This window comes from Engystomops pustulosus, unplaced genomic scaffold (assembly GCF_040894005.1).
Source record: "Engystomops pustulosus unplaced genomic scaffold, aEngPut4.maternal MAT_SCAFFOLD_237, whole genome shotgun sequence".
NCBI classification, from domain to species: domain Eukaryota; kingdom Metazoa; phylum Chordata; class Amphibia; order Anura; family Leptodactylidae; genus Engystomops; species Engystomops pustulosus.
This window is the reverse complement of record NW_027285116.1, coordinates 117,151-144,278: the sequence shown is the minus strand read 5'-3', so window position 1 is coordinate 144,278 and position 27,128 is coordinate 117,151. Positions and strand designations below refer to the sequence as shown.

The window sequence follows — 27,128 nt, the reverse complement described above, 5'->3', positions numbered from 1 at the left end:
TTGGGTTATTTTATTATTTCGCAGCGGGCTGGGGGCTCGGAGGAGAAGCTCCAGATGTTGTGTGGAACGTGGTGGAAACAAGCTGTAAAAACCCCCGGCCGTAAAATAGACATAAAACGTCCGCTCCGCCCCTGCCACACATCTGCCACGTCCAGCTGTGTGTTCCCACTGCTGTCAGCGCCTCGGGAAACGCGATACCCTGATTTCACCCCAATTAGGCTGTGGAGCTGGAGCACCGGCTGGGGGCGCAGCCCTAATTGGCCTCTTTATAGACCCTGACTCCCTGTCACACGGCCCCACCGGGGCACCCCAAAATCTCATCAACATCCATGCAAATAGTGATCCCACTGGTGACACCCCAACATCACCTCTCATTCATGGATGGATGGACAAGGTGCTGACCCCTGGTGATCCTCCTTAAAACTATCCAGAATATCTCTGCCACTCAGAACATCTATATCCCTCACTGCATCTTAGAATTTTCTAAAACATCTCTGCCCCTCAGCTCATCTCCTAGAACTTCCTAGAACATCTCTGCTCCTCAGTACATCTCCTAGAACTTCCTAGAACATCTCTGCCCCTCACTATATCTCCCAGAACTTCCTAGAACATCTCTGCCCCTCAGTACATCTCCTAGAACTTCCTAGAACATCTCTGCCCCTCAGTACATCTCCTAGAACTTCCTAGAACATCTCTGCCCCTCAGTACATCTCCTAGAACATCTCTGCCCCTCACTATATCTCCTAGAACTTTCTAGAACATCTCTGCCCCTCACTATATCTCCTAGAACTTCCTAGAACATCTCTGCCCCTCAGTACATCTCCTAGAACTTCCTAGAACATCTCTGCCCCTCAGTATATCTCCTAGAACTTCCTAGAACGTCTCTGCCCCTCAGTACATCTCCTAGAACTTCCTAGAACATCTCTGCCCCTCAGTACATCTCCTAGAACTTCCTAGAACATCTCTGCCCCTCAGTACATCTCCTAGAACTTCCTAGAACGTTTCTGCCCCTCAGTAAATCTCCTAGAACTTCCTAGAACATCTCTGCCCCTCAGCTCATCTCCTAGAACTTCCTAGAACATCTCTGCCCCTCAGTACATCTCCTAGAACATCTCTGCCCCTCACTATATCTCCTAGAACTTTCTAGAACATCTCTGCCCCTCAGTACATCTCCTAGAACTTCCTAGAGCATCTCTGCCCCTCAGTACATCTCCTAGAACTTTCTAGAACATCTCTGCCCCTCAGTACATCTCCTAGAGCTTCCTAGAACATCTCTGCCCCTCAGTACATCTCCTAGAACTTTCTAGAACATCTCTGCCCCTCAGTACATCTCCTAGAACTTTCTAGAACATCTCTGCCCCTCACTATATCTCCTAGAACTTCCTAGAACATCTCTGCCCCTCACTATATCTCCTAGAACTTTCTAGAACATCTCTGCCCCTCAGTACATCTCCTAGAACTTCCTAGAACATCTCTGCCCCTCAGTACATCTCCTAGAACTTCCTAGAACATCTCTGCCCCTCATTACATCTCCTAGAACTTCCTAGAACATCTCTGCCCCTCATTACATCTCCTAGAACTTCCTAGAACATCTCTGCCCCTCATTACATCTCCTAGAACTTCCTAGAACATCTCTGCCCATCAGTACATCTCCTAGAACTTCCTAGAACATCTCTGCCCCTCAGTACATCTCCTAGAACTTCCTAGAACATCTCTGCCCCTCAGTACATTTCCTAGAACATCTCTGCCCCTCAGTACATCTCCTAGAACTTCCTAGAACATCTCTGCCCCTCAGTACATCTCCTAGAACTTCCTAGAACATCTCTGCCCCTCACTATATCTCCTAGAACGTTCTAGAACATCTCTGCCCCTCACTATATCTCCTAGAACTTCCTAGAACATCTCTGCCCCTCACTTTATCTCCTAGAACTTCCTAGAACATCTCTGCCCATCAGTACATCTCCTAGAACTTTCTAGAACATCTCTGCCCCTCACTATATCTCCTAGAACTTCCTAGAACATCTCTGCCCCTCAGTACATCTCCTAGAACTTCCTAGAACATCTCTGCCCCTCAGTACATCTCCTAGAACTTCCTAGAACATCTCTGCCCCTCAGTACATCTCCTAGAACTTCCTAGAACATCTCTGCCCCTCAGTACATCTCCTAGAACTTCCTAGAACATCTCTGCCCCTCAGTACATCTCCTAGAACTTCCTAGAACATCTCTGCCCCTCAGTACATCTCCTAGAACTTCCTAGAACGTCTCTGCCCCTCAGTACATCTCCTAGAACTTCCTAGAACATCTCTGCCCCTCAGTACATCTCCTAGAACTTCCTAGAACATATCTGCCCCTCAGTACATCTCCTAGAACTTCCTAGAACATATCTGCCCCTCAGTACATCTCCTAGAACTTCCTAGAGCATATCTGCCCCTCAGTACATCTCCTAGAACTTCCTAGAACATCTCTGCCACTCAGTACATCTCCTAGAACTTCCTAGAACATCTCTGCCCCTCAGTACATCTCCTAGAACTTCCTAGAACATATCTGCCCCTCAGTACATCTCCTAGAACTTCCTAGAACATCTCTGCCACTCAGTACATCTCCTAGAACTTCCTAGAACATCTCTGCCCCTCAGTACATCTCCTAGAACTTCCTAGAACATCTCTGCCCCTCATTACATCTCCTAGAACTTCCTAGAACATCTCTGCCCCTCACTATATCTCCTAGAACTTCCTAGAACATATCTGCCCCTCACTACATCTCCTAGAACTTCCTAGAACATCTCTGCCCCTCAGTACATCTCCTAGAACTTCCTAGAATGTTTCTGCCCCTCAGTACATCTCCTAGAACTTCCTAGAACATATCTGCCCCTCACTACATCTCCTAGAACTTCCTAGAACATCTCTGCCCCTCAGTACATCTCCTAGAACTTCCTAGAATGTTTCTGCCCCTCAGTACATCTCCTAGAACTTCCTAGAACATCTCTGCCCATCAGTACATCTCCTAGAACTTCCTAGAACGTCTCTGCCCCTCAGTACATCTAGAAGTTCCTAGAACGTTTCTGCCCCTCACTACATCTCCTAGAACTTCCTAGAACGTTTCTGCCCCTCAGTACATCTCCTAGAACTTCCTAGAATGTTTCTGCCCCTCAGTACATCTCCTAGAACTTCCTAGAACATCTCTGCCCATCAGTACATCTCCTAGAACTTCCTAGAACGTCTCTGCCCCTCAGTACATCTCCTAGAACTTCCTAGAACATATCTGCCCCTCAGTACATCTCCTAGAACTTCCTAGAACATATCTGCCCCTCAGTGCATCTCCTAGAACTTCCTAGAACATCTCTGCCACTCAGTACATCTCCTAGAACTTCCTAGAACATCTCTGCCCCTCAGTACATCTCCTAGAACTTCCTAGAACATCTCTGCCTCTCAGTACATCTCCTAGAACTTCCTAGAACATCTTTCCCCTTAGTACATCTCCTAGAACTTCCTAGAACGTCTCTGCCCCTCAGTACATCTCCTAGAACTTCCTAGAACATCTCTGCCCCTCAGTACATCTCCTAGAACTTCCTAGAACATCTCTGCCCCTCAGTACATCTCCTAGAACTTCCTAGAACATCTTTCCCCTTAGTACATCTCCTAGAACTTCCTAGAACATCTCTGCCCCTCAGTACATCTCCTAGAACTTCCTAGAACATCTCTGCCCATCAGTACATCTCCTAGAACTTCCTAGAACATCTCTGCCCCTCAGTACATCTCCTAGAACTTCCTAGAACGTCTCTGCCCCTCAGTACATCTCCTAGAACTTCCTAGAACATCTCTGCCCCTCAGTACATCTCCTAGAACTTCCTAGAACATCTCTGCCCCTCAGTACATCTCCTAGAACTTCCTAGAACATCTCTGCCTCTCAGTACATCTCCTAGAACTTCCTAGAACATCTTTCCCCTTAGTACATCTCCTAGAACTTCCTAGAACGTCTCTGCCCCTCAGTACATCTCCTAGAACTTCCTAGAACGTCTCTGCCCCTCAGTACATCTCCTAGAACTTCCTAGAACATCTCTGCCCCTCAGTACATCTCCTAGAACTTCCTAGAACATCTCTGCCCCTCAGTACATCTCCTAGAACTTCCTAGAACGTCTGTGCCCCTCAGTACATCTCCTAGAACTTCCTAGAACATCTCTGCCCCTCAGTACATCTCCTAGAACTTCCTAGAACATCTTTCCCCTTAGTACATCTCCTAGAACTTCCTAGAACATCTCTGCCCCTCAGTACATCTCCTAGAACTTCCTAGAACGTCTCTGCCCATCAGTACATCTCCTAGAACTTCCTAGAACATCTCTGCCCATCAGTACATCTCCTAGAACTTCCTAGAACATCTCTGCCCCTCAGTACATCTCCTAGAACTTCCTAGAACGTCTCTGCCCCTCAGTACATCTCCTAGAACTTCCTAGAACATCTCTGCCCCTCAGTACATCTCCTAGAACTTCCTAGAACATCTCTGCCCCTCAGTACATCTCCTAGAACTTCCTAGAACATCTCTGCCTCTCAGTACATCTCCTAGAACTTCCTAGAACATCTTTCCCCTTAGTACATCTCCTAGAACTTCCTAGAACGTCTCTGCCCCTCAGTACATCTCCTAGAACTTCCTAGAACGTCTCTGCCCCTCAGTACATCTCCTAGAACTTCCTAGAACATCTCTGCCCCTCAGTACATCTCCTAGAACTTCCTAGAACATCTCTGCCCCTCAGTACATCTCCTAGAACTTCCTAGAACGTCTGTGCCCCTCAGTACATCTCCTAGAACTTCTCTGGTTCTGCTGCACAGGTGACAGAAGCGGCTAAGACCCTCCTGGACGCTGGGGAGACGCTGCCTCCTGCGCTGGTAGCCAAACTGCTCAAGTTCCAGTTCCTGATCATCAAACAGAAGGATCTGCAGAGGAGGGAGGCAGAGAAGAAGGTGAGGTCCCACCACTGCCTGTAGGGGGCACTCATGAGATACAGATATGATTCATAAATAATATCATCAATAATTACAATATTAATATAATATTTAAATTGTCTTCATTTACATTTTCTACATCTTAGTCTTCTAGCAAATAAATAAATAAAAGACACGTTTGGATAATTATGAATAAACATTTATCCCAGACATTTATCATAGATCTATGTGCTCTGATTCACCACCTCATAGATCCAGAAGATAGACCAAATACAGCACCAGAACCATGATCTATGCATAAATGCAGCACCGGAACCAAGTTATGTATATAGATACAGCACCAGAACCATGTTCTATACATAAATACAGCACCAGAACCAAGTTATGTATATAAATACAGCACCAGAACCATGTTCTATACATAACTACAGCACCAGAACCAAGTTATATATATAAATTCAGCACCAGAACCAAGTTCTATACATAAATGCTGCACCAGAACCAAGTTATGTATATAAATACAGCACCAGAACCATGTTCTATACATAAATGCTGCACCAGAACCAAGTTATGTATATAAATACAGCACCAGAATTATGTTCTATACATAAATGCTGCACCAGAACCAAGTTTTATGCATTAATACAGCACCACAACCATGTTCTATACATAAATACAGCTCCAGAACCAAGATATATACATAAATGCAGTAACAGACCCAAGCTCAGTGTATAAATATTGATTTTTATCACCCTGCAGACTGTAGGGCATGTTTTAGCTCTGATCATGTGAAGAACACAAATGGACATCACTCCTGACACGTCTGTTTTAGTAAATACTTCTATTCCCCATGAAGTAACAATTTGAAATCTCCCCTTCCTCCAAATTCTAGATTATGCTTCCAATATGCCTCTGAATATGTACAGATAAATAGACAACTAGGTGTCTACTACTGCTGTAGCTCCATGTATGGCTGAGTACTGTGGCTGTAGCTCCATGTATGGCTGTGTACTGGTGCTGTAGCTCCATGTATGGCTGTGTACTGCGGCTGTAGCTCCATGTATGGCTGTGTACTGCGGCTGTAGCTCCATGTATGGCTGTGTACTGCGGCTGTAGCTCCATGTATGGCTGTGTACTGTGGCTGTAGCTCCATGTATGGCTGAGTACTGTGGCTGTAGCTCCATGTATGGGTGTGTACTGTGACTGTAGCTCCATGTGTGGCTGTGTACTGCGGCTGTAGCTCCATGCATGGCTGTGTACTGCTCCTGTAGCTCCATGTATGGCTGTGTACTGCGGCTGTAGCTCCATGTATGGCTGTGTACTGCGGCTGTAGCTCCATGTATGGCTGTGTACTGGTGCTGTATCTCCATGTATGGCTGTGTACTGTGGCTGTAGCTCCATGTATGGCTGTGTACTGGTGCTGTAGCTCCATGTATGGCTGTGTACTGGTGCTGTATCTCCATGTATGGCTGTGTACTGAGGCTGTAGCTCCATGTATGGCTGTGTACTGGTGCTGTATCTCCATGTATGGCTGTGTACTGTGGCTGTAGCTCCATGTATGGCTGTGTACTGCGGCTGTAGCTCCATGTATGGCTGTGTACTGTGGCTGTAGCTCCATGTATGACTGTGTACTACTGCTGTAGCTCCATGTATGGCTGTGTACTGTGGCTGTAGCTCCATGTATGGCTGTGTACTGTGGCTGTAGCTCCACGTATGACTGTGTACTACTGCTGTAGCTCCATGTATGGCTGTGTACTGGTGCTGTATCTCCATGTATGGCTGTGTACTGAGGCTGTAGCTCCATGTATGGCTGTGTACTGGTGTTGTATCTCCATGTATGGCTGTGTACTGTGGCTGTAGCTCCATGTATGGCTGTGTACTGCGGCTGTAGCTCCATGTATGGCTGTGTACTGTGGCTGTAGCTCCATGTATGACTGTGTACTACTGCTGTAGCTCCATGTATGGCTGTGTACTGTGGCTGTAGCTCCATGTATGGCTGTGTACTGTGGCTGTAGCTCCATGTATGACTGTGTACTACTGCTGTAGCTCCATGTATGGCTGTGTACTGTAGCTGTAGCTCCATGTATGGCTGTGTACTACTGCTGTAGCTCCATGTATGGCTGTGTACTGTGGCTGTAGCTCCATGTGTGGCTGTGTACTGCGGCTGTAGCTCCATGTATGGCTGTGTACTGTGGCTGTAGCTCCATGTATGGCTGTGTACTACTGCTGTAGCTCCATGTATGGCTGTGTACTGTGGCTGTAGCTCCATGTATGGCTGTGTACTGTGGCTATAGCTCCATGTATGGCTGTGTACTGCGGCTGTAGCTCCATGTATGGCTGTGTACTACTGCTGTAGCTCCATGTATGGCTGTGTACTGTGGCTGTAGCTCCATGTGTGGCTGTGTACTGTGGCTGTAGCTGCATGTATGGCTGTGTACTGCGGCTGTAGCTCCATGTATGGCTGTGTACTGTGGCTGTAGCTCCATGTATGGCTGTGTACTGCGGCTGTAGCTGCATGTGTGGCTGTGTACTGCGGCTGTAGCTCCATGTATGGCTTTGTACTGTGGCTGTAGCTCCATGTATGGCTGTGTACTGTGGCTGTAGCTACATGTGTGGCTGTGTACTGTGGCTGTAGCTGCATGTATGGCTGTGTACTGCGGCTGTAGCTCCATGTATGGCTGTGTACTGTGGCTGTAGCTCCATGTATGGCTGTGTACTGCGACTGTAGCTCCATGTATGGCTGTGTACTGCGGCTGTAGCTCCATGTATGGCTGTTTACTGCGGCTGTAGCTCCATATATGGCTTTGTACTGTGGCTGTAGCTCCATGTGTGGCTGTTTAGTGCTCCCGTAGCTCCATGTATGGCTGTGTACTGCGGCTGTAGCTCCATGTATGGCTGTGTACTGGTGCTGTAGCTCCATGTATGGCTGTGTACTGCGGCTGTAGCTCCATGTATGGCTGTGTACTGGTGCTGTAGCTCCATGTATGGCTGTGTACTGGTGCTGTAGCTCCATGTATGGCTGTGTACTGGTGCTGTAGCTCCATGTATGGCTGTGTACTGGTGCTGTAGCTCCATGTTTGGCTGTGTACTGTGGCTGTAGCTCCATGTATGGCTGTATACTGCTCCTCTAGATCCATGTATGGCTGTGTACTGGGGCTGTAGCTCCATGTATGGCTGTGTACTGTGGCTGTAGCTCCATGTATGGTTGTGTACTGTGACTGTAGCTCCATGTGTGGCTGTGTACTGTGGCTGTAGCTCCATGTATGGCTGTGTACTGTGGCTGTAGCTCCATGTATGGCTATGTACTGCTCCTGTAGCTCCATGTATGGCTGTGTACTGGGGCTGTAGCACCATGTATGGCTTTGTACTGCGGCTGTAGCTCCATGTATGGCTTTGTACTGTGGCTGTATCTCCATGTGTGGCTGTTTAGTGCTCCCGTAGCTCCATGTATGGCTGTGTACTGGTGCTGTAGCTCCACGTATGGCTGTGTACTGGTGCTGTAGCTCCATGTATGGCTGTGTACTGGTGCTGTAGCTCCATGTATGGCTGTGCACTGGTGCTGTAGCTCCATGTATGGCTGTGTACTGGTGCTGTAGCTCCATGTATGGCTGTGTACTGGTACTGTAGCTCCATGTATGGCTGTGTACTGGTGCTGTAGCTCCATCTATGGCTGTGTACTGGTGCTGTAGCTCCATGTATGGCTGTGTACTGGTGCTGTAGCTCCATCTATGGCTGTGTACTGGTGCTGTAGCTCCATGTATGGCTGTGTACTGGTGCTGTAGCTCCATGTATGGCTGTGCACTGGTGCTGTAGCTCCATGTATGGCTGTGTACTGGTGCTGTAGCTCCATGTATGGCTGTGTACTGGTGCTGTAGCTCCATGTATGGCTGTGTACTGGTGCTGTAGCTCCATGTATGGCTGTGTACTGGTGCTATAGCTCCATGTATGGCTGTGTACTGGTGCTGTAGCTCCATGTTTGGCTGTGTACTGTGGCTGTAGCTCCATGTATGGCTGTGTACTGGTGCTGTAGCTCCATGTATGGCTGTGTACTGGTGCTGTAGCTCCATGTTTGGCTGTGTACTGGTGCTGTAGCTCCATGTATGGCTGTGTACTGGTGCTGTAGCTCCATGTATAGCTGTGTACTGCGGCTGTAGCTCTATGTATGGCTGTGTACTGCGGCTGTAGCTCCATGTATTGCTGTGTACTGGTGCTATAGCTCCATGTATGGCTGTGTACTGGTGCTGTAGCTCCATGTTTGGCTGTGTACTGTGGCTGTAGCTCCATGTATGGCTGTGTACTGGTGCTGTAGCTCCATGTATGGCTGTGTACTGGTGCTGTAGCTCCATGTTTGGCTGTGTACTGGTGCTGTAGCTCCATGTATGGCTGTGTACTGGTGCTGTAGCTCCATGTATAGCTGTGTACTGCGGCTGTAGCTCCATGTATGGCTGTGTACTGCGGCTGTAGCTCCATGTATTGCTGTGTACTGTGGCTGTAGCTCCATGTATGGCTGTGTACTGCGGCTGTAGCTCCATGTATGGCTGTGTACTGGTGCTGTAGATCCATGTATGGCTGTGTACTGTGGCTGTAGCTCCATGTATGGCTGTGTACTGGTGCTGTAGCTCCATGTATGGCTGTGTACTGGTGCTGTAGCTCCATGTTTGGCTGTGTACTGGTGCTGTAGCTCCATGTATGGCTGTATACTGCTCCTCTAGATCCATGTATGGCTAAAGGAGGTGCAGTACATTTGGACACAGGATGCTATTATGGGTCCTCCATAGCAACTGATAAATCACAAAGTCAGTTTTTTCCTGGTTTCTTGAATCATCCGTCAATTTAAGATTTTAGGAGAAATAGTCCAATCCCAGCGCTGGAAAGATATGAGAATTATGTTTCTAGATATGTAGATCAATCTGATGGTGATTAATAATGGCCATTCTCTTAGCTGCCTGAAGACAAACTAAAACAGAAGCCAAATAAAAGTGCAAGAGCCAAACCTTCCAGTGCCAGAGGCTCAGCCAAAGCCAAAGGAAAGAAGGGGCCAGAAAATCCCCCTCCGGTGAAGAAGGAGACGGCACTCAAGCGCCGGGGGGAAGAAGAAGACACCAACATTTATATAGGTGAGGAAGATCTACAAGACTATAACTACTATAATACTGCCCCCTATGTACAGGAATATAACTACTATAATACTGCCCCCTATGTACAAGAATATAACTACTATAATACTGCCCCCCATGTACAGGAATATAACTACTATAATACTGCCCCTATGTACAAGAATATAACTACTATAATACTGCCCCCTATGTACAAGAATATAACTACTATAATACTGCCCCCTATGTACAAGAATATAACTACTATAATACTGCCCCCTATGTACAAGAATATAACTACTATAATACTGCCCCCTATGTACAGGAATATAACTACTATAATACTGCCCTCTATGTACAAGAATATAACTACTATAATACTGCCCCCTATGTACAAGAATATAACTACTATAATACTGCCCTCTATGTACAGGGATATAACTACTATAATACTACCCCCTATGTACAGGAATATAACTACTATAATACTGCCCCCTATGTACAAGAATATAACTACTATAATACTGCCCCCTATGTACAGGAATATAACTACTATAATACTGCCCCCTATGTACAGGAATATAACTAGTATAATACTGCCCCCTATGTACAGGAATATAACTACTATAATACTGCCCCCTATGTACAGGGATATAACTACTATAATACTGCCCCCTATGTACAGGAATATAACTACTATAATACTGCCTCCTATGTACAAGAATATAACTACTATAATACTGCCTCCTATGTACAAGAATATAACTACTATAATACTGCCCCCTATGTACAAGAATATAACTACTATAATACTGCCCCCTATGTACAGGGATATAACTACTATAATACTGCCCCCTATGTACAGGAATATAACTACTATAATACTGCCCCCTATGTACAGGGATATAACTACTATAATACTGCCCCCTATGTACAGGGATATAACTACTATAATACTGCCCCTATGTACAGGAATATAACTACTATAATACTGCCCCCTATGTACAGGAATATAACTACTATAATACTGCCCCCTATGTACAAGAATATAACTACTATAATACTGCCTCCTATGTACAGGAATATAACTACTATAATACTGCCCCCTATGTACAAGAATATAACTACTATAATACTGCCTCCTATGTACAAGAATATAACTACTATAATACTGCCCCCTATGTACAAGAATATAACTACTATAATACTGCCCCCTATGTACAAGAATATAACTACTATAATACTGCCCCCTATGTACAGGAATATAACTACTATAATACTGCCCCCTATGTACAAGAATATAACTACTATAATACTGCCCCCTATGTACAGGAATATAACTACTATAATACTGCCCCCTATGTACAGGAATATAACTACTATAATACTGCCCCCTATGTACAAGAATATAACTACTATAATACTGCTCCCTATGTACAGGAATATAACTACTATAATACTGCCCCCTATGTACAGGAATATAACTACTATAATACTGCCCCCTATGTACAGGAATATAACTACTATAATACTGCCCCCTATGTACAAGAATATAACTACTATAATACTGCCCCCTATGTACAGGATATAACTACTATAATACTGCCCCCTATGTACAAGAATATAACTACTATAATACTGCCCCCTATGTACAGGAATATAACTACTATAATACTGCCCCCTATGTACAGGAATATAACTACTATAATACTGCCCCCTATGTACAAGAATATAACTACTATAATACTGCCCCCTATGTACAGGAATATAACTACTATAATACTGCCTCCTATGTACAGGAATATAACTACTATAATACTGCCCCCTATGTACAGGAATATAACTACTATAATACTGCCCCCTATGTACAGGAATATAACTACTATAATACTGCCCCCTATGTACAGGAATATAACTACTATAATACTGCCCCCTATGTACAGGAATATAACTACTATAATACTGCCCCCTATGTACAAGAATATAACTACTATAATACTACCCCCTATGTACAGGGATATAACTACTATAATACTGCCCCCTATGTACAAGAATATAACTACTATAATACTGCCCCCTATGTACAGGAATATAACTACTATAATACTGCCCCCTATGTACAGGAATATAACTACTATAATACTGCCCCCTATGTACAAGAATATAACTACTATAATACTGCCCCCTATGTACAGGAATATAACTACTATAATACTGCCCCCTATGTACAAGAATATAACTACTATAATACTGCCCCCTATGTACAAGAATATAACTACTATAATACTGCCCCATATATACAGGAATATAACTACTATAATACTGCCTCCTATGTACAGGAATATAACTACCATAATACTGCCCCCTATGTACAGGAATATAACTACTATAATACTGCCCCCTGGTGTGTCTGCAGATGATGAGCCTGATGACGGGGCTCAGCACTACATCCTGGTACTTGGGGTGTATCACCCGCAGATGGTCGCGCTCCTGGCTGATCTGGGTGTCTGTGTGTCCAGTGTGATCCGGATCTCCTCCCAGAACTATGCGGTGCTGCCGGCTGGTGAAGTGGGGTCCGGTCCTCCTCCGGATGGTAGGTGCCATGTGTCGGGCTGCGGCCCCCCGGGGGCGGGGGAGCTATAGACCCCTGAATCTTACAGATTGTTGTGATCTTAGTTCTAGAAGCTGAAAAGCAGAAAACAGAAAGTCTCCAGAAATCTCTGCAGACCTTCTGGAAATATCTAGAGCCTATTCTGGAGTCTGGGGGCCCCGGGTCACCCCTCCCCCAGGTGGCCCGACTACAGTACCTGGTGAGAGAGAGCAGCCTGCCCAGCGACTGGGGCAACCCCGACAGCCAGGTCAGTGCAGCCGGGGTAATACAGGAGTGTGGGGTAATAGTGAGGAGTAATACAGGTGTGTGGGGTAATAGTGAGGGGTAATACTAGTGTGTGAGGTAGTAGTGAGGGGTAATACAGGTGTGTGGGGTAATAGTGAGGGGTAATACAGGTGTGTGGGGTAATAGTGAGGGGTAATACAGGTGTGTGGGGTAATAGTGAGGGGTAATACAGGTGTGTGGGGTAATAGTGAGGGGTAATACAGGTGTGTGGGGTAATAGTGAGGGGTAATACAGGTTTGTGGGGTAATAGTGTGGGGTAATACAGGTGTGTGGGGTAATAGTGAGGGGTAATACAGGTGTGTGGGGTAGTAACGAGGGGTAATACAGGTGTGTGGGGTAATAGTGAGGGGTAATACAGGTGTGGGGGGTAATTGTGTGGGGTAATACAGGTGTGTGGGGTAATAGTGAGGAGTAATACAGGTGTGTGGGGTAATAGTGAGGGGTAACACAGGTGTGTGGGGTAATAGTGAGGGGTAATTCCGGTGTGTGGGGTAATAGTGAGGGGTAATACAGGTGTGTGGGGTAATAGTGAGGGGTAATACAGGTGTGTGGGGTAGTAGTGAGGGGTAATACAGGTGTGTGGGGTAATAATGAGGGGTTATACAGATGTGTGGGGTAATAGTGAGGGGTTATACAGGTATGTGGGGTAATAGTGAGGGGTAATACAGGTGTGTGGGGTAATAGTGAGGGGTAATACAGGTGTGTGGGGTAATAGTGAGGGGTAATACAGGTGTGTGGGGTAATAGTGAGGGGTAATACAGGTGTGTGGGGTAATAGTGAGGGGTAATACAGGTGTGTGGGGTAATAGTGAGGGGTAATACAGGTGTGTGGGGTAATAGTGAGGGGTAATACAGGTGTGTGGGGTAATAGTGAGGGGTAATACAGGTTTGTGGGGTAATAGTGTGGGGTAATACAGGTGTGTGGGGTAATAGTGAGGGGTAATACAGGTGTGTGGGGTAATAGTGAGGGGTAATACAGGTGTGTGGGGTAATAGTGAGGGGTAATACAGGTGTGTGGGGTAATAGTGAGGGGTAATACAGGTGTGTGGGGTAATAGTGAGGGGTAATACAGGTGTGTGGGGTAATACCCGTGTGTGGGGTAATAACGAGGGGTAATACAGGTGTGTGGGGTAATAGTGAGGGGGTGATACAGGTGTGTGGGGTAATAGTAAGGGGTAATACAGGTGTGTGGGGTAATAGTGAGGGGTAATTCCGGTGTGTGGGGTAATGAGGGGTAAAACAGGTGTGTGGGGTAATAATGAGGGGTAATACAGGTGTGTGGGGTAATAGTGAGGGGTAATACAGGTGTGTGGGGTAATAGTGAGGGGTAATACAGGTGTGTGGGGTAATAGTGAGGGGTAATACAGGTGTGTGGGGTAATAGTGAGGGGTAATACAGGTTTGTGGGGTAATAGTGTGGGGTAATACAGGTGTGTGGGGTAATAGTGAGGGGTAATACAGGTGTGTGGGGTAGTAACGAGGGGTAATACAGGTGTGTGGGGTAATAGTGAGGGGTAATACAGGTGTGTGGGGTAATAGTGAGGGGTAATACAGGTGTGTGGGGTAATAGTGAGGGGTAATACAGGTGTGTGGGGTAATAGTGAGGGGTAATACAGGTGTGTGGGGTAATAGTGTGGGGTAATACAGGTGTGTGGGGTAATAGTGAGGGGTAATACAGGTGTGTGGGGTAATAGTGAGGGGTAATACAGGTGTGTGGGGTAATAGTGAGGGGTAATACAGGTGTGTGGGGTAATAGTGAGGGGTAATACAGGTGTGTGGGGTAATAGTGTGGGGTAATACAGGTGTGTGGGGTAATAACGAGGGGTAATACAGGTGTGTGGGGTAATAGTGAGGGGGTGATACAGGTGTGTGGGGTAATAGTGAGGGGTAATACAGGTGTATGGGGTAATAGTGAGGGGTAATTCCGGTGTGTGGGGTAATGAGGGGTAAAACAGGTGTGTGGGGTAATAATGAGGGGTAATACAGGTGTGTGGGGTAGTAACGAGGGGTAATACAGGTGTGTGGGGTAATAGTGAGGGGTAATACAGGTGTGTGGGGTAATAGTGAGGGGTAATACAGGTGTGTGGGGTAATAGTGAGGGGTAATACAGGTGTGTGGGGTAATAGTGTGGGGTAATACAGGTGTGTGGGGTAATAACGAGGGGTAATACAGGTGTGTGGGGTAATAGTGAGGGGGTGATACAGGTGTGTGGGGTAATAGTGAGGGGTAATACAGGTGTGTGGGGTAATAGTGAGGGGTAATTCCGGTGTGTGGGGTAATGAGGGGTAAAACAGGTGTGTGGGGTAATAGTGAGGGGTAATACAGGTGTGTGGGGTAATAGTGAGGGGTAATACAGGTGTGTGGGGTAATAGTGTGGGGTAATACAGGTGTGTGGGGTAATAACGAGGGGTAATACAGGTGTGAGGGGTAATAGTGAGGGGGTGATACAGGTGTGTGGGGTAATAGTGAGGGGTAATACAGGTGTGTGGGGTAATAGTGAGGGGTAATTCTGGTGTGTGGGGTAATGAGGGGTAAAACAGGTGTGTGGGGTAATAGTGAGGGGTAATACAGGTGTGTGGGGTAATAGTGAGGGGTAATACAGGTGTGTGGGGTAATAGTGAGGGGTAATACAGGTGTGTGGGGTAATAGTGAGGGGTAATACAGGTGTGTGGGGTAATAGTGAGGGGTAATACAGGTTTGTGGGGTAATAGTGTGGGGTAATACAGGTGTGTGGGGTAATAGTGAGGGGTAATACAGGTGTGTGGGGTAGTAACGAGGGGTAATACAGGTGTGTGGGGTAATAGTGAGGGGTAATACAGGTGTGGGGGGGTAATTGTGTGGGGTAATACAGGTGTGTGGGGTAATAGTGAGGAGTAATACAGGTGTGTGGGGTAATAGTGAGGGGTAATACAGGTGTGTGAGGTAGTAGTGAGGGGTAATACAGCTGTGTGGGGTAATAGTGAGGGGTAATACAGGTGTGTGGGGTAATAGTGAGGGGTAACACAGGTGTGTGGGGTAATAGTGAGGGGTAATTCCGGTGTGTGGGGTAATAGTGAGGGGTAATACAGGTGTGTGGGGTAATAGTGAGGGGTAATACAGGTGTGTGGGGTAATAGTGAGGGGTAATACAGGTGTGTGGGGTAATAGTGAGGGGTAATACAGGTGTGTGGGGTAATAGTGTGGGGTAATACAGGTGTGTGGGGTAATAACGAGGGGTAATACAGGTGTGTGGGGTAATAGTGAGGGGGTGATACAGGTGTGTGGGGTAATAGTGAGGGGTAATACAGGTGTGTGGGGTAATAGTGAGGGGTAATTCCGGTGTGTGGGGTAATGAGGGGTAAAACAGGTGTGTGGGGTAATAGTGAGGGGTAATACAGGTGTGTGGGGTAATAGTGAGGGGTAATACAGGTGTGTGGGGTAATAGTGTGGGGTAATACAGGTGTGTGGGGTAATAACGAGGGGTAATACAGGTGTGAGGGGTAATAGTGAGGGGGTGATACAGGTGTGTGGGGTAATAGTGAGGGGTAATACAGGTGTGTGGGGTAATAGTGAGGGGTAATTCTGGTGTGTGGGGTAATGAGGGGTAAAACAGGTGTGTGGGGTAATAGTGAGGGGTAATACAGGTGTGTGGGGTAATAGTGAGGGGTAATACAGGTGTGTGGGGTAATAGTGAGGGGTAATACAGGTGTGTGGGGTAATAGTGAGGGGTAATACAGGTGTGTGGGGTAATAGTGAGGGGTAATACAGGTTTGTGGGGTAATAGTGTGGGGTAATACAGGTGTGTGGGGTAATAGTGAGGGGTAATACAGGTGTGTGGGGTAGTAACGAGGGGTAATACAGGTGTGTGGGGTAATAGTGAGGGGTAATACAGGTGTGGGGGGTAATTGTGTGGGGTAATACAGCTGTGTGGGGTAATAGTGAGGAGTAATACAGGTGTGTGGGGTAATAGTGAGGGGTAATACAGGTGTGTGAGGTAGTAGTGAGGGGTAATACAGCTGTGTGGGGTAATAGTGAGGGGTAATACAGGTGTGTGGGGTAATAGTGAGGGGTAACACAGGTGTGTGGGGTAATAGTGAGGGGTAATTCCGGTGTGTGGGGTAATAGTGAGGGGTAATACAGGTGTGTGGGGTAATAGTGAGGGGTAATACAGGTGTGTGGGGTAATATTGAGGGGTAATACAGGTGTGTGGGGTAATAGTGAGGGGTAATTCCGGTGTGTGGGGTAATAGTGAGGGGTAATACAGGTGTGGGGGGTAATTGTGTGGGGTAATTCCGGTGTTACCCCCTGTTTTCAGGCCTCTTACGCCTCGGACGTCTTTGAGAACATTGCGTGTCTGATGTACGACTCCCAGGACTGGAGGAGACAGCACCAGCACTACCTGAGTAACATCCAGCTCATCCCTGTGCCCGGGCCCCCCAGCCCACAGGGGACCCCAGCACTGCTACAGGTGAGACCCCACGTGTCTCCAGGGACCATACACAGAGCACAGCAGTGTGAGGTCTGATTACACATCTCTCCAGGGACAGTACATAACACTGGCTGCAGAGAGCACAGAGCACAGCAGTGTGAGGTCTGATTACACATCTCTCCAGGGACAGTACATAACACTGGCTGCAGAGAGCACAGAGCACAGCAGTGTGAGGTCTGATTACACATCTCTCCAGGGACAATACATAACACTGGCTGCAGAGAGCTCAGAGCACAGCAGTGTGAGGTCTGATTACACATCTCTCCAGGGACAATACATAACACTGGCTGCAGAGAGCACAGAGCACAGCAGTGTGAGGTCTGATTACACATCTCTCCAGGGACAGTACATAACACTGGCTGCAGAGAGCACAGAGCACAGCAGTGTGAGGTCTGATTACACATCTCTCCAGGGACAATATATAACACTGGCTGCAGAGAGCACAGAGCACAGCAGTGTGAGGTCTGATTACACATCTCTCCAGGGACAGTACATAACACTGGCTGCAGAGAGCACAGAGCACAGCAGTGTGAGGTCTGATTACACATCTCTCCAGGGACAATACATAACACTGGCTGCAGGGAGCACAGAGCACAGCAGTGTGAGGTCTGATTACACATCTCTCCAGGGACAATACATAACACTGGCTGCAGAGAGCACAGAGCACAGCAGTGTTAGGTCTGATTACACATCTCTCCAGGGACAATACATAACACTGGCTGCAGAGAGCACAGAGCACAGCAGTGTGAGGTCTGATTACACATCTCTCCAGGGACAATACATAACACTGGCTACAGAGAGCACAGAGCACAGCAGTGTGAGGTCTGATTACACATCTCTCCAGGGACAATACATAACACTGGCTGCAGAGAGCACAGAGCACAGCAGTGTGAGGTGTGATTACACATCTCTCTAGTACAATACATAACACTGGCTGCAGAGAGCACAGAGCACAGCAGTGTGAGGTCTGATTACACATCTCTCCAGGGACAATACATAACACTGGCTGCAGAGAGCACAGAGCACAGCAGTGTGAGGTGTGATTACACATCTCTCCAGGGACAGTACATAACACTGGCTGCAGAGAGCACAGAGCACAGCAGTGTGAGGTCTGATTACACATCTCTCCAGGGACAATACATAACACTGGCTGCAGAGAGCACAGAGCACAGCAGTGTGAGGTCTGATTACACATCTCTCCAGGGACAATACATAACACTGGCTGCAGAGAGCACAGAGCACAGCAGTGTGAGGTCTGATTACACATCTCTCCAGGGACCATACATAACACTGGCTGCAGAGAACACAGAGCACAGCAGTGTGAGGTCTGATTACACATCTCTCCAGGGACAGTACATAACACTGGCTGCAGAGAGAACAGAGCACAGCAGTGTGAGGTCTGATTACACATCTCTCCAGGGACAATACATAACACTGGCTGCAGAGAGCACAGAGCACAGCAGTGTGAGGTCTGATTACACATCTCTCCAGGGACAATACATAACACTGGCTGCAGGGAGCACAGAGCACAGCAGTGTGAGGTCTGATTATACATCTCTCCAGGGACAATACATAACACTGGCTGCAGAGAGCACAGATCACAGCAGTGTGAGGTCTGATTACACATCTCTCCAGGGACAATACATAACACTGGCTGCAGAGAGCACAGAGCATAGCAGTGTGAGGTCTGATTACACATCTCTCCAGGTACAATACATAACACTGGCTGCAGAGAGCACAGAAGTGTGGGGTCTGATTACACATCTCTCCAGGGACTATACATAACACTGGCTGCAGAGAGCACAGAGCATAGCAGTGTGAGGTCTGATTACACATCTCTCCAGGGACAATACATAACACTGGCTGCAGAGAGCACAGAGCATAGCAGTGTGAGGTCTGATTACACATCTCTCCAGGCACAGTACATAACACTGGCTGCAGAGAGCACAGAGCACAGCAGTGTGAGGTCTGATTACACATCTCTCCAGGCACAGTACATGCTGCAGTTTTAGTGTCACAGCTGCTGTCAGGATGTGATCCACAAATTTCCTCCATGATGTATATGACATAATCTCGCTTTCTTCTCCCTGTAGACTTCATCTGCTCAGCCACCGACAACTCCAACCGGAAGGAAGAGGGGTGCAGGGGAGGAGATGCCCCCATCGGCTTCACTACCGCCCCCCAGCCCCCTTAGTGGTAGGTGCAGGGTATACACTGGAGAGGAAAGTTCTGATCACTTTATTCCCATCTCCATTGCTGAACATGTGACGGATGTACGGGCCACGCCCCAAATTTTAGCCATATTTTTTAGTAATAAAAATCATCTCAATAAAAAAAAAAAATATCCTCTTTGGGACTTGAACCTAGAACCTGCAGTGTCCATGTACAATAATGTCACAGCGCCCCAACCAACTGAGCTATAACCTCAGTGACTATCAAGGGTTAGAATTTTGGTAACTAAGAACTATGACTACTGTTACACTGACACAGATTTACTGCCTTGGTATATAGGGAGGGATCTTCTCAGAGATGATTGTAATTATTGCGACTATTATTATTATTATTATTATTATTATTGAAATTATTATTATTTTTTTTACTATTATTAATAATCGTCTTCATAATAATAAAAATAATAACATTTATAATAATAATAATAATAATAGTCTCAATATTTACAATAATAATCTCTGAGAAGATCCCTCTCTATATATCAGTGCATTAGTCTGTGTCACAGTGTAACAGTGGCAGATAACACTTCTTAGTTACCAGAAATCCTCAGCTCTGTATCACTGGGCTTATAGCTCAGTTAGTTAAGCTCCTGTCTATGGTGCACAGGGTCCCAGGTTCGATTCTCAGCCTGGGCAAAACTTTATTTAATTTAATTAAATAAATAGCTTGTGTCTGGGGAAGCCCTGGAGACCATATATGGACAGATGGTGATCTGACCTGATGACGTGGTCCCTGCTCTCCGCTAAACCGACACTTCTCTGAAAAGGATTCCCTGCCCGATGTCTGCTCTGGGGAACCCTAGGAGATGCAGTGACCATATATGGACAGATGGAGATCTGACCTGATGACGTGGTCCCTGCTCTCCGCTAAGCCGACACTTCTCTGAAAAGGATTCCCTGCCCGATGTCTGCTCTGGGGAACCCTAGGAGATGCAGTGACCATATATGGACAGATGCTGATCAGACCTGATGACGTGGTCCCTGCTCTCCGCTAAGCCGACACTTCTCTGAAAAGGATTCCCTCCCGATGTCTGCTCTGGGGAACCCTAGGAGATGCAGTGACCATATATGGACAGATACTGATCTGACCTGATGACGTGGTCCCTGCTCTCCGCTAAGCCGACACTTCTCTGAAAAGGATTCCCTGCCCGATGTCTGCTCTGGGGAACCCTAGGAGATGCAGTGACCATATATGGACAGATGCTGATCAGACCTGATGACGTGGTCCCTGCTCTCCGCTAAGCCGACACTTCTCTGAAAAGGATTCCCTCCCGATGTCTGCTCTGGGGAACCCTAGGAGATGCAGTGACCATATATGGACAGATACTGATCTGACCTGATGACGTGGTCCCTGCTCTCCGCTAAGCCGACACTTCTCTGAAAAGGATTCCCTGCCCGATGTCTGCTCTGGGGAACCCTAGGAGATGCAGTGACCATATATGGACAGATGGTGATATGAACCTGATGACGCGGTCCCTGCTCTCCGCTAAGCCGACACTTCTCTGAAAAGGATTCCCTCCCGATGTCTGCTCCGGGGAACCCTAGGAGATGCAGTGACCATATATGGACAGATGCTGATCTGAGCCTGATGACGTGGTCCCTGCTCTCCGCTAAGCCGACACTTCTCTGAAAAGGATTCCCTCCCGATGTCTGCTCTGGGGAACCCTAGGAGATGCAGTGACCATATATGGACAGATGGTGATCTGACCTGATGACGTGGTCCCTGCTCTGCGCTAAGCCCGACACTTCTCTGAAAAGGATTCCCTCCCGATGTCTGCTCTGGGGAAGCCTAGGAGATGCAGTGACCATATATGGACAGATGGTGATCTGACCTGATGACGTGGTCCCTGCTCTGCGCTAAGCCCGACACTTCTCTGAAAAGGATTCCCTGCCCGATGTCTACTCTGGGGAACCCTAGGAGATGCAGTGACCATATATGGAAAGAGATCTGAAGCTGATGACGTGGTCCCTGCTCTCCGCTAAGCCGACACTTCTCTGAAAAGGATTCCCTGCCCGATGTCTGCTCTGGGGAACCCTAGGAGATGCAGTGACCATATATGGACAGATGCTGATCTGACCTGATGACGTGGTCCCTGCTATCCGCTAAGCCCGACACTTCTCTGAAAAGGATTCCCTCCCGATGTCTGCTCTGGGGAACCCTAGGAGATGCAGTGACCATATATGGACAGATGCTGATCTGACCTGATGACGTGGTCCCTGCTCTCCGCTAAGCCGACACTTCTCTGAAAAGGATTCCCTGCCCGATGTCTGCTCTGGGGAACCCTAGGAGATGCAGTGACCATATATGGACAGATGCTGATCAGACCTGATGACGTGGTCCCTGCTCTCCGCTAAGCCGACACTTCTCTGAAAAGGATTCCCTGCCCGATGTCTGCTCTGGGGAACCCTAGGAGATGCAGTGACCATATATGGACAGATGCTGATCTGAACCTGATGACGTGGTCCCTGCTCTATGCTAACCCGACACTTCTCTGAAAAGGATTCCCTCCCGATGTCTGTAGAAGCCATTCTGTACTATCAGTTCTGGCTTTCAAAGTATTTACTATGCGGACACAGCGCCGGGACACAGCGGGACCTGGGGGGAAAATCCGTGACAATCTGACAGCTGGCTGCAGGAAATAATGTGCGGCTAGAGGGGCGTCCGCTGCGGTTCCGCAGCATGGACAGGTTATAAGGCACCGGCTGGACCCTGCGTGGTGTTACTCGCCCCCGCTCTGACGTGTTTGTGTCTCTCCAGGGCAGCCGGAGCCCCCTCCCCCGCAGGACGTGGACACCAGGTTCTACAGGGATCTGCTGCGGGACCTCCCGGACAGCCTGGTGTCGGTGCCGGTCGTTCTGCATTGCATGCTGGAGCAGGTACACGCAGCTTTGGATGTGACTAGAGAGTAATGACTCTGCCGGCTGCTGGTAGTCATGTGACCCGGTGTCTCCCCTCTGACAGGTTGTTGCCATGGAGATGGGTCTAATACCCCCGAGTGAGAAGGCGCCGGACCCCCGAGCTGACGGCCTGGACCCCGACATTGCTGAGCACTTAGTGTCCGCCCTGGACTCACTGTTCCTGTCAGAGAAGGAAAAGAAAGTCAGTGGAGGGGAAAAGGGGGAGGGATAATAATACCGCCATACAGCGTGTAGTAATAATACCGCCATACAGCGTGTAGTAATAATACCGCCATACAGCGTGTAGTAATAATACTGCCGTACACCGTGAAGTAATAATACCGCCATACAGCGTGTAGTAATAATACCGCCGTACACCGTGTAGTAATAATACCGCCATACAGCGTGTAGTAATAATACCACCATACAGCGTGTAGTAATACCGCCATACAAAGTGTAGTAATAATACCACCATACAACGTGTAGTAATAATACCGCCATACAGCGTGTAGTAATAATACCGTCATACAGCGTGTAGTAATAATATCGCCGTACACCGTGTAGTAATAATACCGCCATACACCATATAGTAATAATACCGCCATACAGCGTGTAGTAATAATACCGCCATACAGCGTGTAGTAATAATACCGCCGTACACCGTGTAGTAATAATACCGCCATACAGCGTGTAGTAATAATACCGCCATACAGTGTGTAGTAATAATACCGCCGTACACCGTGTAGTAATAATACCGCCGTACACCGTGTAGTAATAATACCGCCGTACACCGTGTAGTAATAATACCGCCGTACACCGTGTAGTAATAATACCGCCATACAACGTGTAGTAATAATACCGCCGTACACCGTGTAGTAATAATACCCCCGTACACCGTGTAGTAATAATACCCCCGTACACCGTGTAGTAATAATACCGCCGTACACCGTGTAGTAATAATACCGCCGTACAACGTGTAGTAATAATACCGCCGTACACCGTGTAGTAATAATACCGCCGTACAGCGTGTAGTAATAATACCGCCGTACACCGTGTAGTAATAATACCGCCGTACACCGTGTAGTAATAATACCGCCGTACAACGTGTAGTAATAATACCGCCGTACACCGTGTAGTAATAATACCGCCGTACACCGTGTAGTAATAATACCCCCGTACACCGTGTAGTAATAATACCGCCGTACACCGTGTAGTAATAATACCGCCGTACAACGTGTAGTAATAATACCCCCGTACACCGTGTAGTAATAATACCGCCGTACACCGTGTAGTAATAATACCGCCGTACACCGTGTAGTAATAATACCGCCGTACACCGTGTAGTAATAATACCGCCATACACCGTGTAGTAATAATACCGCCATACAATGTATAGAATGAATATGCCACTTATAGCGGGTTGTGTCCCGTAGTATTGATACTACATATACTGCCCCCCTGCCCCCTGTTCTGACTGCACCATAAACTTTGATCCCAAGAACCTGCAGAACATTTTACTTGTGAATAAAGAAGAGAAGAGCAAGAAACCGCGGGGCCCCCGACTGATCAGCTACCACGACAAGATCCACGAGAGGAGCCACCAGGAGGGGGTACATGGGGGGAAGGAGGTGTGTAGTACCTGGGGGGGGGGCGTGTGTAGTACCTGGGGGGGGGGGGCGTGTGTAGTACCTGGGAGGGGGGGCGTGTGTAGTACCTGGGGGGGGGGGCGTGTGTAGTACCTGGGGGGGGCAGGACGTGTGTAGTACCTGGGGGGGCGTGTGTAGTACCTGGGGGGGGGGCAGGACGTGTGTAGTACCTGGGGGGGCGTGTGTAGTACTTGGGGGGGGGCAGGACGTGTGTAGTACCTGGGGGGGGCAGGACGTGTGTAGTACCTGGGGGGGGGGGCGTGTGAAGTACCTGGGGGGGGCGTGTGTAGTACCTGGGAGGGGGGGCGTGTGTAGTACCTGGGGGGGGCAGGACGTTTGTAGTACCTGGGGGGGGGGGCAGGACGTTTGTAGTACCTGGGGGGGGCAGGACGTGTGTAGTACCTGGGGGGGGGGGTCCGGACGTGTGTAGTACCTGGGAGAGGGGGCGTGTGTAGTACCTGGGGGGGGGCAGGACGTTTGTAGTACCTGGGAGGGGCAGGACGTGTGTAGTACCTGGGGGGGGCAGGACGTGTGTAGTACCTGGGGGGGGCAGGACGTGTGTAGTACCTGGGGGGGGCAGGACGTGTGTAGTACCTGGGGGGGGGGGCGTGTGTAGTACCTGGGGGGGGGGCAGGACGTGTGTAGTACCTGGGGGGGGGGACGGCAGGACGTGTGTAGTACCTGGGGGGGACAGGACGTGTGTAGTACCTGGGGGGGGGGGCGTGTGTAGTACCTGGGAGGGGGGCGTGTGTAGTACCTGGGGGGGGGGGCAGGACGTGTGTAGTACCTGGGGGGGGGGGGCGGCAGGACGTGTAGTAGCTGGGGGGGACAGGACATGTGTAGTACCTGGGGGGGGGGGCAGGACGTGTGTAGTACCTGGGGGGGTCCGGACGTGTGTAGTACCAGGGGGGGGGCGTGTGTAGTACCTGGGAGGGGGGGGCGTGTGTAGTACCTGGGGGGGGGGCAGGACGTGTATAGTACCTGGGGGGGGGCAGGACGTGTGTAGTACCAGGGGGGGTCCGTACGTGTGTAGGACCTGGGAGGGGGGGCGTGTGTAGTACCTGGGGGGGGCAGGACGTGTGTAGTACCTGGGGGGGGCAGGACGTGTGTAGTACCTGGGGGGGGGGGCATGACGTGTGTAGTACCAGGGGGGGTCCGGACGTGTGTAGGACCTGTGGTGGGGGCGTGTGTAGTACCTGTGGGGGGGGGCGTGTGAAGTACCTGGGGGGGCGTGTGTAGTACCTGGGGGGGCGTGTGTAGTACCTGGGGGGGGCAGGACGTGTGTAGTACCAGGGGGGGTCCGGACGTGTGTAGGACCTGTGGTGGGGGCGTGTGTAGTACCTGTGGGGGGGGGCGTGTGTAGTACCTGGGGGGGGGGCGTGTGTAGTACCTGGGGGGGGCAGGACGTGTGTAGTACCAGGGGGGGTCCGGACGTGTGTAGGACCTGTGGGGGGGGCGTGTGTAGTACCTGGGGGGGGGGTAGGATGTGTAGTACCTGGGGGGGGCGTGTGTAGTACCTGGGGGGGGGGGTAGGATGTGTAGTACCTGGGGGGGGGGCGTGTGTAGTACCTGGGGGGTGCAGGACTGTGTAGATCCTGACTGGCTGTTGTGTCCCATCAGGTCCCCGGTTTGATCTGCCCCATAGAAGTAGAGGAGATGATGCTCCAGAACCTTCCCGTTTTGCAGCATCTCACTTTTCACCAGCTGAACCCCGAGATCAACTCCCGGCGACTGGGCCAGATCCACAAGCTCATGCACTACTGCAACCCAGGTCAGTATGTGTGCCGCTATAACATAGGTAATTACTGCACCCGAGGTCAGTATGTGTGCCGCTATAACATAGGTAATTACTGCACCCCAGGTCAGTATGTGTGCCGCTATAACATAGGTAATTACTGAAACCCAGGTCAGTATGTGTGCCGCTGTAACATAGGTAATTACTGCAACCCAGGTCAGTATGTGTGCCACTATAACATAGGTAATTACTGCACCCCAGGTCAGTATGTGTACCGCTATAACATAGGTAATTACTGCACCCCAGGTCAGTATGTGTACCGCTATAACAAAGGTAATTACTGCACCCGAGGTCAGTATGTGTGCCGCTATAACATAGGTAATTACTGCACCCGAGGTCAGTATGTGTGTGCTATAACATAGGTAATTACTGCACCCGAGGTCAGTATGTGTGCCGCTATAACATAGGTAATTACTGCACCCGAGGTCAGTATGTGTGCCGCTATAACATAGGTAATTACTGCACCCCAGGTCAGTATGTGTGCCGCTATAACATAGGGAATTACTGCACCCGAGGTCAATATGTGTGCCGCCATAACATAGGTAATTACTGCACCCGAGGTCAGTATGTGTGCCGCTATAACATAGGTATTTACTGCACCCCAGGTCAGTATGTGTACCGCTATAACATAGGTAATTTCTGCACCCGAGGTCAGTATGTGTGCTCCTATAACATAGGTAATTACTGCACCCCAGGTCAGTATGTGTGCCGCTGTAACATAGGTAATTTCTGCACCCGAGGTCAGTATGTGTGCTCCTATAACATAGGTAATTACTGCACCCCAGGTCAGTATGTGTGCCGCTATAACATAGGTAATTTCTGCACCCGAGGTCAGTATGTGTGCTCCTATAACATAGGTAATTACTGCACCCCAGGTCAGTATGTGTGCCGCTGTAACATAGGTAATTACTGCACCCGAGGTCAGTATGTGTGCCGCTATAACATAGGTAATTACTGCACCCCAGGTCAGTATGTGTGCTCCTATATCATAGGTAATTACTGCACCCGAGGTCAGTATGTGTGCCGCTATAACATAGGTAATTACTGCACCCCAGGTCAGTATGTGTGCTCCTATAACAGGTAATTACTGCACCCCAGGTCAGTATGTGTGCCGCTATAACATAGGTAATTACTGCACCCGAAGTCAGTATGTATGCCGCTATA

The 27,128-nt window shown here is 48.5% G+C and overlaps 1 protein-coding gene across 3 annotated transcripts in view; it reads left to right on the top strand.

Moving 5' to 3' along the window:
- LOC140110281 (sperm-associated antigen 17-like) overlaps positions 1 to 27,128 on the top strand; it is a 129,322-nt gene that overhangs the window by 12,110 nt on the left and 90,084 nt on the right. For 2 of the 3 annotated variants that reach the window (XM_072132126.1, XM_072132125.1), the window contains exons 2-11: positions 4,824 to 4,955; positions 9,880 to 10,054; positions 12,450 to 12,626; positions 12,710 to 12,891; positions 17,221 to 17,373; positions 19,488 to 19,590; positions 22,384 to 22,502; positions 22,588 to 22,725; positions 24,023 to 24,151; positions 25,790 to 25,940. In XM_072132126.1, the coding sequence (XP_071988227.1) occupies positions 4,824 to 4,955; positions 9,880 to 10,054; positions 12,450 to 12,626; positions 12,710 to 12,891; positions 17,221 to 17,373; positions 19,488 to 19,590; positions 22,384 to 22,502; positions 22,588 to 22,725; positions 24,023 to 24,151; positions 25,790 to 25,940 (1,459 nt within the window). The remainder of the gene's footprint in view (positions 1 to 4,823; positions 4,956 to 9,879; positions 10,055 to 12,449; positions 12,627 to 12,709; positions 12,892 to 17,220; positions 17,374 to 19,487; positions 19,591 to 22,383; positions 22,503 to 22,587; positions 22,726 to 24,022; positions 24,152 to 25,789; positions 25,941 to 27,128) is intronic. The other variant, XM_072132127.1, reaches the window with a different exon arrangement.